Source organism: Neomonachus schauinslandi, chromosome 4 (genome assembly GCF_002201575.2).
Source record: "Neomonachus schauinslandi chromosome 4, ASM220157v2, whole genome shotgun sequence".
Lineage (NCBI taxonomy): Eukaryota > Metazoa > Chordata > Mammalia > Carnivora > Phocidae > Neomonachus > Neomonachus schauinslandi.
This window is the reverse complement of record NC_058406.1, coordinates 81,023,154-81,043,181: the sequence shown is the minus strand read 5'-3', so window position 1 is coordinate 81,043,181 and position 20,028 is coordinate 81,023,154. Positions and strand designations below refer to the sequence as shown.

Sequence of the window (20,028 nt, the reverse complement as noted above, 5' to 3'; positions counted from 1 at the left end):
TAGACTATGAACCTGGAAATGAGATTTATTCTATACATTTAAAATGTATTTCTTGTTTAGAATATATTTTCACATACATGATCTCTTTTAATTTATCCTCACAACAGTACTTTAAGTGGGTATCATTACTTTTATCACTTTCATTGATAACTTTATTCCATGAGGGAGTATTTGCAGATTGAGATGTTAAGCGTTTTCCTAAGAATACATAAGCAATTTAATTGCAAAGCTAGAACTTAAAAACAGATTTCCTGTCTCCACAACCCCTACCTCTCCTACTATATTATATTCCATTTCACTGTGACTCAAGAAGATTCTCCTAGACAGGGCCTGATTGTAGGCTGGCCACCATTAGTGAAATGACATTAGCTAAATATGATTATGACTTAATGTTCCCTGAAAGGATTAGACTAGTTAAGACATACCGAAGGGAAAAGTAATTATCTATTGAAATATGAATCTCTTGATTAGAACTGGAAATTATATATTGGTATTAGAATGTTCATCTAGGATTTTTAAAGATCTGAATATTATCATCATTTCTTACTTGACTTATAAACAGCTTCAGTGGGGCTAGTTTTGTTGAGTGCCAAAATTAAAATACAACATTTTACTGGAAGAATTAGTTCACCTAATTTGCTCATTCTTTATATGAACTTAGACCTTAGGAATTTCTAACTACATAAGAAACATATGCACTGGTTTACCTTACTGTCTAAAGAAAACCATTAAATTAATCAACGTCAAATCACCTTAGAGTTGTAGTAGTAGCTTGGAGTATGCTATTTAAATTCTTCAGATTTGAAAATATGTTTATAATTGCTTCCAAAGGACTTGTGCCCACCTGGTGAAAATTCCCTGTGGGTCCTTCAAAATATAGTGTGCTGCAGGCTTCCAACCATCTGAGATTTGTAATGATCATTAATGCATGATTAATATGTAGCAATGATTCTCCCACTTGACATGGAACATATATGCCTGATAAAAATTACCTTATTGAATTGAAATTGCATTTTTTTTAAAATGAGGAGTGTTTCTTTGTTTGTTTTTAACCTTGGTATCCCCAGTGACTAGCATAGTATCTGGCACCTATTAGATTCTAAGTGAATAATTGAATGAATGAATAAGTGATGACTGGCTTTCATCTCTACCTTGGTAAGAGAATTGACTTTTGCATCATATTCTTTATTAGTCATTTGAAAGCTTACACTTAAGTGTCATTATCAAACTCTAATAGAAATTTGCCAGTTATTGTACCAATTGCTTCTCAAGATACTTGGGCAACTAATTACATACGTAACTTTCATTTTTATGTCATCTAGGTGCATTGCAATGACATTGGTGAGCATAGACATAGAGCCATAGATGGGTTTTGGGGGATCCAGTGACTCACTAAAATTGCATATAGCATATGGGGTGTGTGTTTGTGTGTGTGTGTGAATATTTAATTTTTTAAGGGGAAAGGATCATGATTTTTATTATATTCTTGTAGTTATCTTTAGACCAAAAAGTTGAAAATCTTTTCATAGGACTGTATTTAGTTTACTTTATTATTCAGGAGAATTGCAAGGAAAACATGAAAAATGCACATTTTTCTACCTCACTTTATAAAATCTGATCCCTTAGGATTATGGTGGGTAATAGATATTTCTTCTCTTTATTCTTTTCTTCTTCTTTCATCATTTATTTAAAAGCGTCTATTCAGTGTATTAAGTAATTTACATATATTGTCTCATTTTTTTTAAGCCCCGTTCAAAAAAGTTCTTTCATTATAGCATCGGAATAGGACCCATGGGCAGAAAGAGCTGCACTGGGATTGTGAGGAGTGACTGATTATATACTTTTTAGTTAGTGGGGGTTGGGGACAATATAAGTCTCAAGGAATTTGGAAGCAATGCTTCTAGGACCTTGAGGGGCTAGCTACTGTTACGAAAAGGTCATTTACTATTGTCTAGTAAAACATTAGTCATGAAACCCTTCAGATGTGTACCAGTGGGCCATGTGTTTGAAGGATGATTGCTAACATATATCTTTGGGGTGGTGGTGGTGGGAAGAGATGTTTGCGGTTATCAGAGCAAAGTAACACTAACTAGAGCAAAGCTGTAGTGGTAAAACATTAAAGGAAGTCCTTCAGGTTGCTGTATGTAGTGTTACAATCTATATGCCTCAGGAATCTTGCCTGGAGACTAGGAGTTGCAGCAAAGTTTGGCCTTTGTTCTTTTTCTCCCATCATTTCCGCCCCCTGAGCAACTTTGATCCTTAAATCTTTAAGGTTCCTGAGAGTGGAAGGTCTCATCTTCTGTAACTTCTTCCAGCTGAATAGGGGCATGGAGATGTCCCTCCAGCCCTAGAAGTAAGTAAGTATATTTCACTTCGAATAAACTGAGTTAAGTATCCTGCCTGAGGAAAGTAACTAGTAGGCAGGCAATGACACTGAAGTATGAGCCAGTTCTACTACCTTAGCCTTTGTTTTTTCTTAATCTAGAAAAATTTGACTCATTTCAAAGATATGTTCAGAAGTAATAAACTTAAAGACATCTCTGTTCCGAGGAGAATTAATTCCTCAGTCTTCTCAGTATTCTCACTAGATTGTGATCAAGTTGGGGGATTTATTTACCATTATATCCCTAGTGCTTAGCATGATGCCTAATGTACAGTAGAATTTTCAAGAATTTATTCTAAATTGAAATTTAATTGATTAACTTGAGCTTTTATGATTTAGTAGTTCCAAGACTTATATTTCAGTAGCTATGCCATCAACTCTCTCTGACCTTAATAATATAGAAGTTTCTTCATTTATTAAACTTAGTGTTCTAATTTTTAAAATTTAGGTTAGTATGTAAATTTTAGATCCAACTATTTAGTTTTAGTTACTGTGATTATATCATAAAGGAAATGCAGTCCTATGGAAATTAAGTCATATGATAATATGATTTTTTAAATTTAATAATATAATTTGCTAACTTTTTTGCTTATTTCCAGCTCCATCTAGCATATGAATCAGTAGATATTTGGTTGAATTTGTTTATTGTTTGGTATAGTTTAAGCAAAGATAATTCAGTAATCCTATTTAAATTTTTTAGCATTCAGAGATCTCCTTGTGTATTATTTTACTCCCATGTTGCTATTGATATTCTCTTTGTTTTATTATACTTTTATATAATCCTTAACACAGATGAGATATAAAACACTATAAAATCTATCACAGTTGAAACTCTAGACCTTCCTTCAACCCGTGGGAATTCATTTGGCAGAAGGCCACCAAAACCAGTTCTTTTTGATGCTTAGTTTCTAGTTTCTAGTTTCTACTTTAATTGCTGCCAAAATCTGAGCACTTGGGGATTTAATTGCTCATTATATTTGTCACAGTGGTGTCACAGACCCAAATAAAGACTGTTGCATGAAAAATATTTATGGGTATTAATTTGGCCTAAACGTGTATATTGGATTCCTTATTTTTCTACATTGTAAAGTATAGCATGTCTAGACAGAAATAAGAATTCTTTAAGAACTTAGGCCCCACTTTACTAGTAAACTATTATTATCCATCCAGTCCAGTATCTAAATTTAACAACCAACACCTAGGGGAGGATCTATTCAGAACTTTATTATATTCATTTTATTCAGTTTACTTTTTTGAAGCAGTCTCTAAGGGATTTAAGTCTGGCTCTGAGGACAGACTACTTGGGTTCAAATCTCTGTATCCCTTACCAGCTATATGATCTTGGGCAAGTTATCTTAATCTCCCTGTGCCTGTTTCCTCATTTATAAAATATGGATAACTATGTTGTTGTGAAGATTATATGGGCAGAGCGCCTAGAAAAGTGTCTAACACGGAGAAAGCCCTCAGTGTTTGCTAGTTTACCATAATTCAACTTTATATGCCAAAAAACTATAAAGTTTACCATGGTTGCTGATATGAATTTCCAGTTTCCTACTAGTTAAGTAGGGATAACCTTTGCCTGCTGTAGCAAATAGCATGTCTGGTCAGCACTAAATCCAGTACCTTTCATGTCTTTCCATTTTTATTGTGAGTTCCCACTTGCTTGTTCCATAGTTGTAGGCTAGTAGTCTGCTTCTTGTTCCAGTCTTTTATTACTAACCACTTATTTTTCTTGTTCTTGTGCTTGCTAATCTGAGGAGTAGTTTGTTTATTCATTCTCTGTGTGTGTTCCCTTTTCCCTTTTATTTACCCTCTGCCTTTCCCTTCTTTCTTTCCTATAAAATACATGTACCACCTTGCAGTCTGCTATGGTGGTTGCAATTACCTTGATCAAACGAAATTATTAAGCACTTAAGAAGTAGGAAATGCAAGTCATCACCATGGACAAGGTAATTTTTTAGAATTGTTTGGAAGTTTTTTTATATCCTGGAAATTAAGTTCCCTATGTCTTTCTTACGCCTGAAATTGTCTTCTGGGATAGTCCTACACTACAATATAGAATCCCCTAGAATGAACAAATATTAAGTATCTGTTGCATGAAAATAAGTTTATAATTTTTCTCAGATTCATACTTATGTGAACTAGGCTGAGAATAGACTTTGATTGGGCGTTGGCTCCACTTAACTTATAGTTGTCCTTAATGTTAGGGAAACGTTTTTGATAGTAAATAGAACAGTAAGTCTGTTTGCCTCTCACCCAATGGATCTGATGTTTAATTTTATTTATGGATAGGATGAGGAGATAAAGGTGTTAGCTACTTGAGATGTTTCTCTCATTATGGTAAAAGAATAACATTTGTTTGCAGTCAATTAGACTTAAACTCATATCTCTTCTTTGAAATATTGTTCTTGAAAAAAAATACTGGATTTGATTTCCATTTCAGGACACAGAAGTATTTTTGGGGAAGGTAACAGACCATTAAATGCTTACAGGGCCTTCCTTCCTTCCTTCTTTCCTTCCTTCCTTTCTCCCTCCTTTCTCATTCTGTTTGGCACAATAAGCTTTGTGCAGGCTCAGGGAGTGTGAAACATGGAGACTTCTTTCCTTTTCTTTTAGGCAACATGATACTCATTTTGGGTTCCCATTCCACCTATGGCAAAGTATGTAATTTTAAATACTTCCAGATAAAATCACTACTGAAGTTAAGCCTTTTTATCATTAAAATGAAGAAATACCTATAGATGCTCTGAAGTACTTTCTCTTTGTACTCTGAGAACTTGTCCTAAATTCCTGGAGCCACAGTGAGCTTCACGGGGCCACTTCAGGCCCCCTGTCCAACTTTCCTCTTTCTTCTGCCTCAAGAGAATGTTTTCATTTCCTATCCCTTTGGCCAGAAAAACTAGATAGTCAAATATTCTTTCAACTCTATGATTTATGCTAGGGATGAGCCTTTAAGAACTCAAAATCCAATAATTTTGTTTCTTTTAAAGTATCTTTCATGAGCTTGTTTTTCTCCAACGGAGGAGGCCAAGATAAAGTTTAAAACTACTTTATGAAGAGGAGAGAGGTCACAAAGGATTTCAGGGTCAAAAGACAAACACAAAATTTTTTTCTTTATGTTCTCAATTCATGGCATAGAAAAGGAGGCAAATGCATTTGTTGTAATAACATCTAGACCTGTGTGAGACTCCAAAAACATGTATTTTTAAAAATATAAATCTGAAAAAGTAAAAATTTCCTTAAGAATTCTGTTTTTTAAAGGTTATCTACACATAGATTTTACTGTAAAATGACCTTTTCCAAAAATCGATCAGATTAACATTCATTTTTTTGGAAGGATTTATAAATTGTAAGAAATAATAAAAGCTTATTTTTTATTTTTATTTATTGCATTTTATTACACAGCTTTTCCCGGGGAACTTCAGACATGGATACTGGGATGACAAGAGGCTTTTGTGGACTTCATCTGTGTTTGCTTTTGATTCTAAGCTACTGTCACACTGTTGGAGTGGGCTGCCTTAAATATTTATTATCTGTGACTTTCTTTTGCCATGAGCATTATTGCTCTAGTCTAGGGAGTAACATTAAATGGCTAAACTGAGATCTTAAAGTTCTTTTAATTACATTAGTGCAATTACCAGGCCCTTCCATCAGTTTTAACAATTAAATCTCACATTTCCTATAGCATTGTGGGTCTTAAAGACAGTAACATAATTCAAAACATTTGTTTTTAAATAAAGAGATTCAGATATAGTGTTTGATTTTGTTAATCCCTATTGGTAAATGCAAGGTTTAGAAGATTTTCAACCATACAAAACAAAAATATCCTGTCAGGGGACAGATTTATTTCTATGAAATGACTCCATTTGGCAAAAACATGTATGTGTATATATACGTGTGTGTGTGTGTGTGTGTGTCTATATATTTAAAATTAGAGATTTGTTACAAATATGCCCACAGCAATTAAATAGAAATAGCTATTTTCACATCTGATTTATAAACCATCTGTGGAGAAGCATCGAATAAAGATAAGTGCTGTTTTCCATATCTAAAATCAAGTAAATTTGAAAAAAAAAAAAAAAAGGTTATGAAACCTCCCGCTTTAAGATTTAAACATTTCTCTTTAGCAGTAATTCATCTAAATTGATGGAGTTGGGTTGATTTTTGGCAAACCTAGCTACAGAGGAAAGTAAGTAAAATTATATGACCAAAGAGAAAATATATGTTGTTTTCTATAAATGGTTAAATTGGGGGGTGATTGAAATTAGAATCAGAAACCTTGAATTTGAGTATTGACTCTACCACAGAATACCATAGTCACATACTTGGGGTGCATTTTAGGTGAAAACAATTTGAGTTACCTGGGAATAATCTCAGTCAATTAACATTTATTTTTCTTTTTAAAATATTTTTAAGCTTTTAATTAATTTTCAAACATCTATTCCTGTCCTATGTTTATAGTATTATTAGCAAATCAAATCAAAAAGAAATCGGCTAAATAAATAACAGCACATGGAGATACTGGAATATCATGTAACTTTAAAAATTGCATTGTGAGATGTGTTTAGAATTATGGATAGATATTAGTCATATATCATTAAGTTTAATTATATGAAGGTTTAAAAATAGTACATTCCAAATATCATATACCTAGTAGTTGTGTTTGGGTCTTTTTAGGTATTCAGTTACTCCAAAAGGCATTATTTGAGTAGTGGTTGTTAACAGTAAGTTATGTTGTAGGTTGTATGTAGCAAATGGATGTAACTGAATTTATCACACGGCTTTATTTTTTTATTTCTTTGTGTTCATTCTTATATTTCTCCTTGGGTATGCAGAAGTAAAGAAAACTAACTGATGATTAGAAACTTCCAGGAATCAAAATGAGGGTTTTAGAGGGGGGTGGGGGATGGGTGAGCATGGTGATGGGTATTAAGGAGGGCACATATTGCATAGAACACTGGGTGTTATATGCAAACAATGAGTCATGGAACACTGCATGAAAAGCTAATGATGTACTGTATGGTGACTAACATGACATAATAAAAAAAATTATAATTAAAAAATAAATAAAAATTAAAGAAACTTCCTAGATAATTTGAAATATGGGAACTCTCATGAACTCAGTGGCAAACAATTAGAGGAAGAAATTCATTTAATACAGTGCATATTTAATAGAAAAATTAAGAAATACTGAAACAGTCCTGTTTTTATTTAAATTTCTTTTTTTTTTAAAAGATTTTATTTATTTATTTGAGACAGAGAGAATGAGAGAGACAGAGAGCACATGAGAGGGGGGAGGGTCAGAGGGAGAAGCAGGCTTCCCGCCGAGCAGGGAGCCCGATGCGGGACTCGATCTCAGGACTCCAGGATCATGACCTGAGCCGAAGGCGGTCGCCCAACCAACTGAGCCACCCAGGCACCCCTATTTAAATTTCTTTTATTGCTAGCATTTATTTTATTGTATTATATTAAAGCAGCGTAGTCAACATAAAATGTACAGATATTTCCAAAAACTTTAAGTTTCATTTATTTATGAAATATTTTGAAATCAAAAGAAATATAAACCCACAACTGAAACTTTGGAAAATATTGAAAACTGTAAGTTTAAAGAAGTGCCCTTGTTTATTCAACATTCTCTGTAATCTGAATTACTATTTCATTTCAGTAAGGATAAGTTAGACTTTGTTATAGGAATTGGTTCTTTCATACAGAATTTTAATAAACAATAAAGTGTTATTCGATGATTATTAGTAGATAGCTAATATTTACTGTCAGATACTTTGAACTTCTTTATATGCATTTTTACATTCTAATTATAATGATATATGATTGCATTATGATCTCCTAACCAGAATTCAAACTCTCTTCTAAAAAGTTTTTATTGCATTATAATTACATATGGAAAAATAGAGCATTAGTGCTCAGTTCCATGAATTGTCACAAAATGAATTAAACAGTGCTGTAGAAGACCCTCTTGTGTCACCTGTAGTCACTATCTTGATTAGTTTTGCCTATTTTTAAAACAATAGCTTCACTGAGATATATTTACATACCATAAAGTTCACTCTTTTAAAGTGTATAATTCAGTAGTTTTTAGTATAGTCACAGAGTTGTACATCTATCACCACTAATTCCAGAACACTTTAACTCCCCCAAAAGAAACCTCATTACCATTAGCACTCATTCCTCCACTTTCTTCAGTCTTTGGCAACCACTAACCTCCTTACTGTCTCTGTGGATGTCCCTATACTGAACGTTTTATAGAAATGGCATTATACAGTGTGGCCTTTTGTATCTGGCTTTTTCACTTAGCATAATATTTTTAAGGCTCATTTATGTTGTAGCATGTGTCAGAACTTACTATTTTATGGCCAAATAATATTGTTACATCATTACACTACATTTATCATTTTACTGACTTTTTGAGTTTTGAATTTTTTACTATTTTTTGTCTGTTATAAATAATGCTGCTATGAACCTTTGTATACAAGTATTTATGTGGGTGTATGTTGCCCTACATTTCCATTCTTACACCAGTACCACAATATCTTGATTAGTTTTAGTGTCAGTTTTAATATCAGGAATTCCTGTATGAGTCCTTCTACTTTGCACTTCTGTTTTTAAGAATGTTTTGACTATTCTGGTCCCTTGTGTTTTTGTATGAATCTTAAGATCAGCTTGTCAAAATCTGCAACAAAATGTCAGCTGGGATTTGACAGGAATTCATTGAATCTTTAGATCAATTTAGGGAATAGCACCATCTTAACAATATTAAATCTTCTAATCCATGAACATGGGATGTCCTTCCATTTATTTTTGTCTTTTAATTTTTTTCTTGATGTGTTGTGCTTTTCAGTGCATAGGTCATATGCTTCTTTTGTTTAACTTACTCAGAAATATTTATTCTTTTTTATTCTCATATAAATGTTTTTTTTTTCATTTTTGGATTACATTGTATCTTTGTCTATTTTTGAACTTTGTATAAGTGGAATAATTTTGTTGTGTGTTCTTTTTCTTTTGTGTGTCACATCTTTTGCTCAATATTATGTATTTGAAATCTATCTGTGCCACTCCATGTAGCTATAGTGTGTTCATTCTTATTGCTATATAGTTTACCATCATATTACTACATTTGATTTGTTTCTAGTTTTGGGCTATCTTGAATAAGGTTACTTTTTACATTTTTTTGTACATGAATTTAGGTGAACATTTTATAAATTTATTCTGGATATATTCCTAAGCATAAGTTCAGCTTTTGAAAGAACTTCAAAAAGCTTTACGAAGTGGTTGTAACAATTTACAGTTCTATTGGCTAGTACTTCACTTGCTTTCTGTACTAAAAAAGCAGTTTGTATGATCTACATTTTAGTCATTTTCACAGTGTGTAATGATAATCCCTTTGTTTAAATTTGCATCTTTCTCATGACTAGTGATGTTGAGTGTGTTTGTTTTTAATTAGTAATTTTGGATATTCTCTTTTATATAGTGTTTATATGTCTTTTGCCCTATTTTTTATTGAGCTATTTGTCTTTTTTATATTTATTTGTAAGAGTTCTTTATTTATTATAGGTATAAATAATCAAAATAGTGTCAAACCAGCCTAAGTATAGGAAATTGAGTAGTGGTTCATAATGGACCCCAGAAACAGACCACATGTATACTGTGACTTACTTTATGGAAAAGATTACTTACAGTGGGGAAATGGTCCTTTCAATAATTAGTATTGATTTAATTGATTACCTGTCTCACATCATATACAAATATCAATCCCAGAGGATTGAACATCTAAATGTGAAATGTAAAATAATAAAGTTTTATGAAAAAAATATAGGAAAATATATTCATAACCTTGAAGAAGTCAAAGATTTCTTAAAGAGGACACAAAAGGCAATAACTATTAACCATAAATTTAGTGATAACAAATTGGACCCCATTAAAAATTAATTTTCTATATGAAAAGACACTACTAAAAAAGTGAAAAGATAAGACATAAAGCAGGAAAGGATATTTGCAATTTATATATCCAAAATAGGACTGTTATTCAGAATTCAAATTGTTTTAGATATGATATTTGGTAATTTTCAAGATTTTCAGTGTAAAAACATATTAACTGTGTGTTAAAAAGGATCTTTGCCCTAATTTGGCTGATTTTTAAAAAAATCAAGATAAAAATAGTGGTCTATATATCTCAATAGGTTTTAAATAAATTATTTTTTTATGTTAGAAATTATTAATCTAAATTCTGTAATTTTCTAAAATCACCATACTTAGTTATAATTTACAATGGAAGGAACACATTCATATTTAAAGTTTTTGTTTGTTAAATTAGCTAAAAGCTAAATCTAATTATTTTATTACCTAAACACTCCTAAATTCTATATAAAATCTAATATGCCAAAAGATTCATGGGTACATTTTTAGTTTAAAATTTAATTCTATACTACATTATATTCTTAAAACTTATTAGGATCATGTAAGATTAAGTTAATTTTACATGTAAAAATATAGTTAAGAGTGTAATTTTAAAAAAAAGATAAAAACTGTTAGAAAATTCAGTCCAGTAATGCTAAGAACCTGATATAATGCCACTGAATTTTAAGAATTGAACTTACTTATTTTTAAACATATCTATATATAAAATATATATTTATTTTTAAACATATCTGTATACATATATTTATAAATATCATATATACAATTGTTATTTAAAGATCTTATTCTCAAATTTTGGTTGCAAATGTTGGAACTTTTATAATTATACCTGGGCTGTATCTTTCCATGTCAGTAACTGTTAATTTTTTTAGAACTAGTTATTTATCCCATATAGTTTATTATGATTTGAAACTTACTTTTATTGACTTTCTCTTTTGATTTCAAATTGGTTTTCATATACTTGAGATTATTTTAGAGAACTAATTTTTAAACCTTTTCAAAGCTTTAGAAGTTGTACTAATTTTGTATAAAATTAATTTATTGTATTTACCCCATTTTAAAAATTAATAAAAAGACTTCTGTGATAGCTGTATCATAAGACATTTTTATTTTGTTACTGTTCAATTCATACTGTCAATTTTAATGAATCCTACCCAATTAAAGTAGTGTGCATATTTTTCATGAGTCCATAATCAATATAATCAATTATATTTTTACATAATTGCATAGATATAATTTTATCTCAGGATGTTGGAGGATTAATGTGTTTTTTTTTAATATGTTGCAGAAATGCGAGAAGCTGGAGAATAATTTTGATGACATCAAGCACACGACTCTTGGTGAGCGAGGAGCTCTCCGAGAAGCAATGAGGTAAGTCTGGGTCACCATAGCAACAGTCACAGATGTGGTAAAGAAAAAGTCATTCTTCATTATTGGGGGAACAAATGAGTTCATTGCCACCATTCAGCTCTGTTCTCTAAGGTATTAATTTGTCAGTGGAGAGACTTCCCTTGAGGCTGTACTTTGGTTTTGAAGCTGCATAAATGTTAAGCCTCAGTGCACAGTAAAAAATGTAAATGTTTAATTTGTTACTTAAAATGCTTAAGGGGTGTCTTGTTTTATATTTATACTAAACTGTGTGATTGAATGGAAATATTGTTCATCTAAATTCTGCCTGAATATAAAAAAAAAAATAAACAGTACAATCGTGGTTAAACTGAGTAGTATTTTCTCCTAATTAATATTTAATTTAAAAAGAGGTACTTAAAATTTCATATTCTGTTAGATTTTATAGGATTATATCAGTGTTTTTAAACTGATTTACATTTTCACACTTTTATAGAGCGTATGGATTAACTTTTTTAAAATGTAACGAGATTGATGTTTTTTTTTTTCTTTTTTCACTTCTTAACATTACTATTTCTAAATATTTCTCTGAAATCTCCCCAAACTTGATACCTTTTTAATAACTTTTAGGAAGCCGTCTTTAAACCCATCTTTTACTAGACATTAAAAATGTGTGAGAAATAAAACTCATCATCCTTAGAGCTAGAAAACAACAAATGAGATTGATTTTAAAAGTTTTGAGCTGAACATTTCAGTGAGATAATTTCTAATATATTTGTACAGAAATAGTATATTTACCTCTATTTAGCCTATGAAACTACAATTGATTTTTAAAATATATATCCTTCTATCAATGTTATTTTTTTTAAGCATCTTAAGGTTAAAAATAATTTAAAAATAAGAGAAAGTATAAACCAATGAGGCTTCCTAGAAGGGTAACTTAGGTACAATTTTGTTATTGCTAGCACACAGTTACCATATACTTTAGTTTAGAAGCTGCTCTCATTTAGTAACCTTCCTTTTACCATGCAAGCAGCAGGGGAAAGTAATTAAATTTAATAGAAGCTGCCCTCATTTTGAAGCCACTTCTATTTAAAACCACAGGGGGAGGTAATTAAATTTAATGGAAACAGTAGCTTCTACACAAAGATACATGGTACTTCTGTATAGACGATTATGATGTCACAAAAAGAGGAATAATATATTACTAGTACTGAGAAATTACCAGCTGGAGCAAGTGAGCCTATTTTATTGTTAACATCTTCACTAATAAAAAAAAGAGGGAAAAATAGAACTGAGTATACAATAGAGACTTTGCACCTATATAATGCAATCAGACATTCACAGAAAGTTAGTTTTTAAAAAATAGTAATAAATTAAAAATAAGGTATAAAATATATTGTGGAGAAAGCCAATGCAGAATTTATGAATGAACTCCTGTTTTTCAATATAGTCTTTATCCTGTATCTAAAACTACCACAGTTGTAAGTTGAAGACATCATTTTTGTACATGCTTATTACAATAATTTTGAATATATTAAGTGTGCACACTAATATTTATCTAGAAAACTACAGTTATTCTCTGTATTTTTTGTATCTATTCAGTTTCAAGTAAACACATAGACACACAGGAAGACAAAGAGAATGCCAGCTCTGAAGCTTTGAATAAAAGAAGTGAAGGCCTAAAACATAGAAGGAATTACAAAGGGACAATGTGAATGAAAATGGATGTGACTGAGGGAAATATAATGAACAAGGAAAGGACATGTAATTAGTATAGAAAATTTGTTATCAAGGAAAACTAAACTGAGTTATGGGAGAACTGTGTATGAAGAGATTATTCTGCCAAATTTGTAATACTTTCCATTTTAGAAAACACCAGGATATTCTGCTTTTTAACACGTAGAGGTGAACTAATAAGAAAAATAAGTATTACCTCGTTGGAGTAACCTGTCAGTCACTCATGCTATCAGATAAAGCAGTATTCTAGATAATTTAAATCAGCTTTTAATTATATGGCTGTATAATGTACTTTGTTTACATAAGCTGCATTTTTTACACATACACACATATTCACAGTGTTTAGATTCACTAAACACAAATAATTTAGTAACCAAAGTATTCAACAATTTAGTGTACTATGGGCCTGCCACTTTTGTTTTTCACCTTTAGGGAATGTAGCAGGAGCTCATTCTTTTATATGTGAGATTATAGAAGCATGGGAAAGAAGTCGTGATGCTCTGTGACTAAGAGGAGAATGCATAAAAGGGCAAAAATTAGTTGTTCCCTCATCAGTGATCAATTTTTGCCTTATATGAAGGGTGTCTGGATCAAAGAAAACTATGGAGAGGGTAAGAAATTTGATGTAGGCCAATAAGATGGCCAGTTTTGCAGGTAGAGGGAATAGAGTTGAGCAGTCCTAGAGGCCTGCAGGTGCAAGGTGTATGTTTGGGAACAGTTAGCAGCTGATGTAAAGCACATTTTTTTCAAGCTCTTTTGAACATGTGTTTCCCCATAAAACTTACATAGGCAGAATGTTTGAATCAGTAACATCTCTCCTTATATGTCAAGAATCCTTGGGTGGAAATGAAGCAGTACGAAGTTGGCAAAGATGATGGGAGCAATTCAGAAGCTCAGGGTGCTAGAAGGGGCAGTGGGAAACAGATATGAATAATTTGCTGAAAACCTCAGCATTGGGGCTAACCTTAGGAGGGTGACTGGAAATGTGTTCGTTACCATATTCTGGAGGCCAGTTACCTAGAACTAGCTTGCCATGATAAAGAATGTCAATTATTTCAGGAAGTCATGTTTTTAAGGAAGTGGAGTAACGGGATTAAATATAAAAATTGGAATTTTGTAGAATTCTAATGGGGAAGAAGTTACAGTGTAGGGATAGATACAGTCTTTCATTTATTTAATAAATATTTATTGGGCTTTTGTAATATACCAGGTGACAGGAATATAGAAATGAGTAAGAGACAGTTCCTGCCCTCAAGGAGCTAATAGTCTAGTGGAGGAGACAGGTATAAAAATCAAATGCTTGATGTAAAGACTCAAGGCCCCAGTCTTGAGTCCTTTCTTTGGTTTCCAAAATTCTATGGTAGCTTTTGTTGGTCCATGGACATGGCCTAGCTCAGCTATGGGAACATTCTTTTCTCTCAGAAGCTTAGCCTCTGTAGCAGCCCTTGGGTGGCTCTGGACACCCACAGTGGTGTTCTTGTCTTAAGCATGTCTAGCCTGGAGAAGCTAGAACAGAAGTGGACTGAATCTGAAGATGGACATTTTCTGAGTGCTGTGTTTGGGCACTGTCACCAAGTTGGATATCCCTCCCTGTTTATTAAAGTTCTACTATTTTTATGAATGTAGAATAGGAAAGAGGATTCTGTCCTTGCTCAATTCTCTTTCGTCTCATCCAATATCTCTTCATGGCCAGTCTTTGCCATGCAGTCTTGAACATATCCTTTTCTCTGTATCCCAGCTCATGAATCATTTTAGACCCCTCCTGTGCTTCCCTCTGATCCCAGATATGAGGACTTGTAGCCAGCTATCTTAAAACACAAGGGGCTACAACCTACTCTGGAATGTACTGGCTGAAAAAACATATCTGAACAGGTTTTAGTTAATCCTAGAATGGAAAAAAAATAATTAAAAAGTTTGTTTTTGCAGCAGAGGGTGCCATGGAGAGGATGAGAGACCTAGAGAAATCAGTGACCTCACTAAGATAAAGGTGGAAGGGTGTTGAGATCAACAAAGCAGGGGCATATGGTTGAGAAATATAGAAATATTTAGAATGTAGATCTGATGAGACTTTGTGGCTTAGCTTCAGTAACTCATAACCCTGATTTAATCTGTGCTACTCTGTTTAAAACCTTTTAAAGTATCCTTACCCTTTTTGAATAAATTCTAACTTATTTGTGTGCCCAACTAAATAGTAGATTCCATGAGAGTAGGAGGATTGCTGTTTTGCCCTTGTTTGTATTCTTAGCCTCACTGTAGTATTAGCATATAGTAGGTGCTCAATAATTATTTGTTGAATTCTTGATAAAGATAAAGATAAGAAGGAGAATCAGTAAGGGAAGTCAAATGTTTTTATTTTGAATATTTGGATATACATTAATATAGGGAGAGAAAAAAAGGATTAAGGAAGAGTAGGTTTTCAGATCAATTTGAGATAGCTACGGCAAACTCATATGTAAATTTGCAATAAGGAGAGGAAAAATACAATTCTACAACTCAGGAAAAATACTGGGGGTTGATCTGCACATTTGGGACTTGTTAAGTATTTTGATTTTTGTAGCCATAGGAAAGGATGTGATTTCCAAGAATAGGACATCAAATCAGAAAGGAGGAGAGTTAACCAGATGCCTAAGAAAATATTGGGCTTAGGAAAATGTGTGTCACAAAGAAACATATTTTGAGATTTAAAAATTATAAATAACTTTCTCCAACAGAGTAAGCTGGAACTGTAAAATGGTGTGCCTGAGAAGAAAAGGGTGGGTGGCATTCCTGGGCAGTGTTCTGTGGCTCCTGGAGATATCTAGAGCAGTAGTGCCCAGTAGAACTTTCTGTGAACTGGAGTAGAACTGTCTTTAGTAGAAATATTCTATGTTTTTTTAGCATGATTGCCACTGGCCACCCATGGCTACTAGGCACCTTAATTATGGCTACTGTCACTGAAGAACTGAATATTTGATTTTATTTAACTTTTATTAATCTAAATGTAAATAGTTGTATGCAGTTAGAGGCTGTGATTTGGACAGCATCACCCTACAGGGATATGTTTGAGTTGCTAACATGACATTCATCCATCTGTCACTAATGGGATTCTCATCAGTGGAGTGAGTGGCTAGGGTAAGGCCAAACCACGTTCACACACATCACACATATACATCATACACTGGCTCTCTCAAAAAATGAAGAGTAAAAGGTAGATTTGTAACACAGTAATGGTTGTAAAACCAAAATTAACAACAATGACGTGATATGGAGCAAGTAAGTGACTATTATTCTCTAGGAGTATTAAAAACAATAACGCTCTAGGAATTAATAAAAGAATTTAGTAATGTGGTCAGATTTAAGTAAAGATGGAAACTTCTGAGGTTTTCTATGTATTACCCATAACTAGTTGGTGGTTGTGATGGACGATCTTGAATTTATTATATTTTAAGGTACCCCAAATCATCGAGGACATGTTGAATCACTCAATAGGTGGTATAAGAGGTGGTTGTTTTGTTATTTGGAAAAAAGAAATCACTTTATATTTTCATCTCACAGATGCTAAAGGATGTTTCATGTATATTAAAGAGCTAAATGAAATAAATGAAACAGCCAAAGTCCACTAGATATGGAATTGTTTTTTTTTTTTTTTTTTTGAGGTTTGGATGGGGAAAGAGATGATAAGCTAAAAAGTAGCTGAAGAAATCAGTAAGCTTTGCATTAAAAAAGCTTCTGTATGTGGAAAGAAATCATGAAATTAAAAGACAACAGCAGGGTACTATACTGCTGTGTGTTTAAGAGATTCAAAAAGATTAGGAGCTCAGTGGATAATTGGCAAAGTATGATTAAGAAATCTTTGAAAATATTCAACTGTAACAGCCAACAAAATATAAGTTATATAAAAAGTGTACTAATTTCTTGATTACTGACGTTACTGCAGTTCAGTGGGGAGATTTTTGAGCCCTAGCAATGGAATGGCAAGACACCCATTTCTCATTCTCAGACCTCAAGAAGAGTGGAAATGATTGCTGCATTTAAGGAAAGGATTGCACCAATAAGTACGAAGAGCCTTAAAACAAACATACCCTTTCCATATTAATTTAACTTCCTGAAATAGATTATGCAGAAGACTTAAAAATTATGGACAACCTGAATCTGTTTCTCAAATTGTTAGAATATAACAGCAAACAAATTGAATAGAACCTAGTCATCTATTAAGGAAATAAGGAGACGAGTACTATATATGCAATACATATGACTTATATTTATATATATGCGTATGATTTTATATTTATATATAGATAAACTTAAATATATTTAGAAAATATATATTTAACATGTAGGATATTTTACACACACACACATAATGGTAAATTGTGGCATATTTAATTCTATCTGGATATTAAAATGATCTTCACCACAGTGTTTTTTAGTAACACACAAATCCTCACATTAAAATGTTCACTGAAAAATGCCAGGAAACAAAATTGCATGTAGAACATTATCTCCACTGAATATAAAGAATGCAGAGAAAGAAGATGAGATTAAAATATAGTAAAATAGCTATGATATCTAGGTGATGGGTGAACAGATACTTTTTTCAGGCTTATAATTTTGTTCTGAATTTTCTATAATGGAAGCATATTATGAATGATTTGAAAAATAATGAAGTAAGAAATGGAGAAATGGAAAGAATAAAGTATGAATACTAGGGTAAGTGGTAAAAATCAGATTTTAGACTCCAACTGTGATTTTAGATAAATTAATCTTTTTTTAGTAAACTAGGATTAAAAACTTAATAGGATTGATATGAAAAACAACAATAATGTAGGAGAAAATGCTTTGTAATTTATGAAACATTAGTAAGCATTTAATGGTGTTATAGTGATTATTTAAAAGAATTTACATATGTCACACATAATGGAATTGACTGGAAAACTTCAGTGTAGCCTTAGAATGTAGAATACCAGAGGGAATATTTCTTGTCTAACTTACACAGAGTTTACTGTAGTTCCATAGCTGTGTAGAAATATTGTACAGGATTTCTAAACATGATGACATAAGAAAAAAACATTTTAAAGACAGGAAAAAATGCATCTCTGGGGTAAATCTTTACTGTAAGATACTAGTGAATTTAGAGGTAAAATTCACAACTTCTTTTCATCATATTTTCTCCTTATCGCTACCAGTTCAACCTTCTTATCATGCCAAAGTGATTTGATTTCTGTATTATCATATTTTGCACCTGTCTTAGACCCTGTAATAAATTCTAAACATCAAGGGTTAACGTGGAACCTTTTTAACATCATGTCTCTCTGTCCCCCTTTCAGTTCCAGAGGCAATAGTGGGATATGTTTAGTACATATATGAAATTGGAAGGTAATTCAATTGAATAACTTGAGAAAAGGGAGTGTCAAATTCTGAAAAAGAAATGGTACATATAGTTCATTAAGAACAAAAAGTAAATATGTGATATGAAAGTTTTAGACAATGATGTAAATTAATACATAAAAATATAGATTGGTCAGATTTATGGTTATACTTCTATGGCAAGAATATAAATTACATTTTTGGAATATGAACATTGCTAATCAGGGATTAGTATTTTAATTGCAGAGCCAACCAAACCCATTCAGTGACACCTGTTATATTTAGATGATTATTATGGAGATGAACTTCCAGGACATACATGAAATTTATTCCTCCTTTTTCTTTGGCTTCGTCACGTGTTAGGAATTCTGTCACTAGATGGTGATGTTGAGTTGCACAGTTTATGTTTCTGGCTTTTTTTCTGGTGTGTGTAATAGTAATTGTAGGTGTGCCATAAACACAGCCATTTTATACAGAGTTAAACAAAGTATAACTATATAGGCTTGGAAAATAGTTTTAAGAGATACAACCACATTCTAAATATTATTTAAGTCAAAAGGTTAACATTGCTTTAATGTGCTTGTTTCTTTACTTTAGACTCATTAGACTTCGAGAGGTGGAAGAAATACAAATAACAATCTAAACTTTTCATTAAAGACTCAGGTCTTAAGGAGAGATTCAGAGACATTTAAAAGAGGTATTTTCCACTTACTCTCTTCTAGACGTGTTAGTCTAAAAAGTACATCTTTAATTTCACTTCTCTGTTAATATCCAGTGGTAATGAGACTGTTTACCAACTGATCTAAGGGTTGTGTTACTACTGGTACCTAGCCGCTTATTGTTATAATAATGTTTTTAGTTAATATTAAGATTGCATCCCTTCCTAAGCATAATGGATAAACTGCACTAGTATTTCTTTAAGTGGTAGTTCTACATGAACTGGAGTAAAAACTGTTTCTATGTAGTTTTGTCTATCTGAATAAGACTTGAAGATAACAATATAAACATTATCCTACTTAATCTTATTTTTGTAAGTAAATTTGTGTGTATGCATATGTTATATATGTGTAAATGTGTGTGGTTGTATATGTAATTGTGTACCTTCTATCTCTATCTCTCTCTCTGTCTAAATCTTCCCTTCCCAGTCAGGGAAATCTTGCAGTATGATAGTATTTTGAATTTGGAGATCTTGTGCTTTTTAGACATATCTATTAGGATTACAAAGACTTATGTACAAGAGGGTTCAAAAAATTCTTTTATAATAGTAAAAAAAGGGAAAA

The 20,028-nt window shown here is 32.1% G+C and overlaps 1 protein-coding gene across 1 annotated transcript in view; it reads left to right on the top strand.

Annotated features, from left to right (window-relative positions):
* DPYD (dihydropyrimidine dehydrogenase) overlaps positions 1-20,028 on the top strand; it is a 799,188-nt gene that overhangs the window by 86,492 nt on the left and 692,668 nt on the right. Inside the window, 1 exon segment of the mRNA XM_021690256.2 lies at positions 11,604-11,686. Coding sequence (XP_021545931.1) covers positions 11,604-11,686 — 83 coding nt within the window.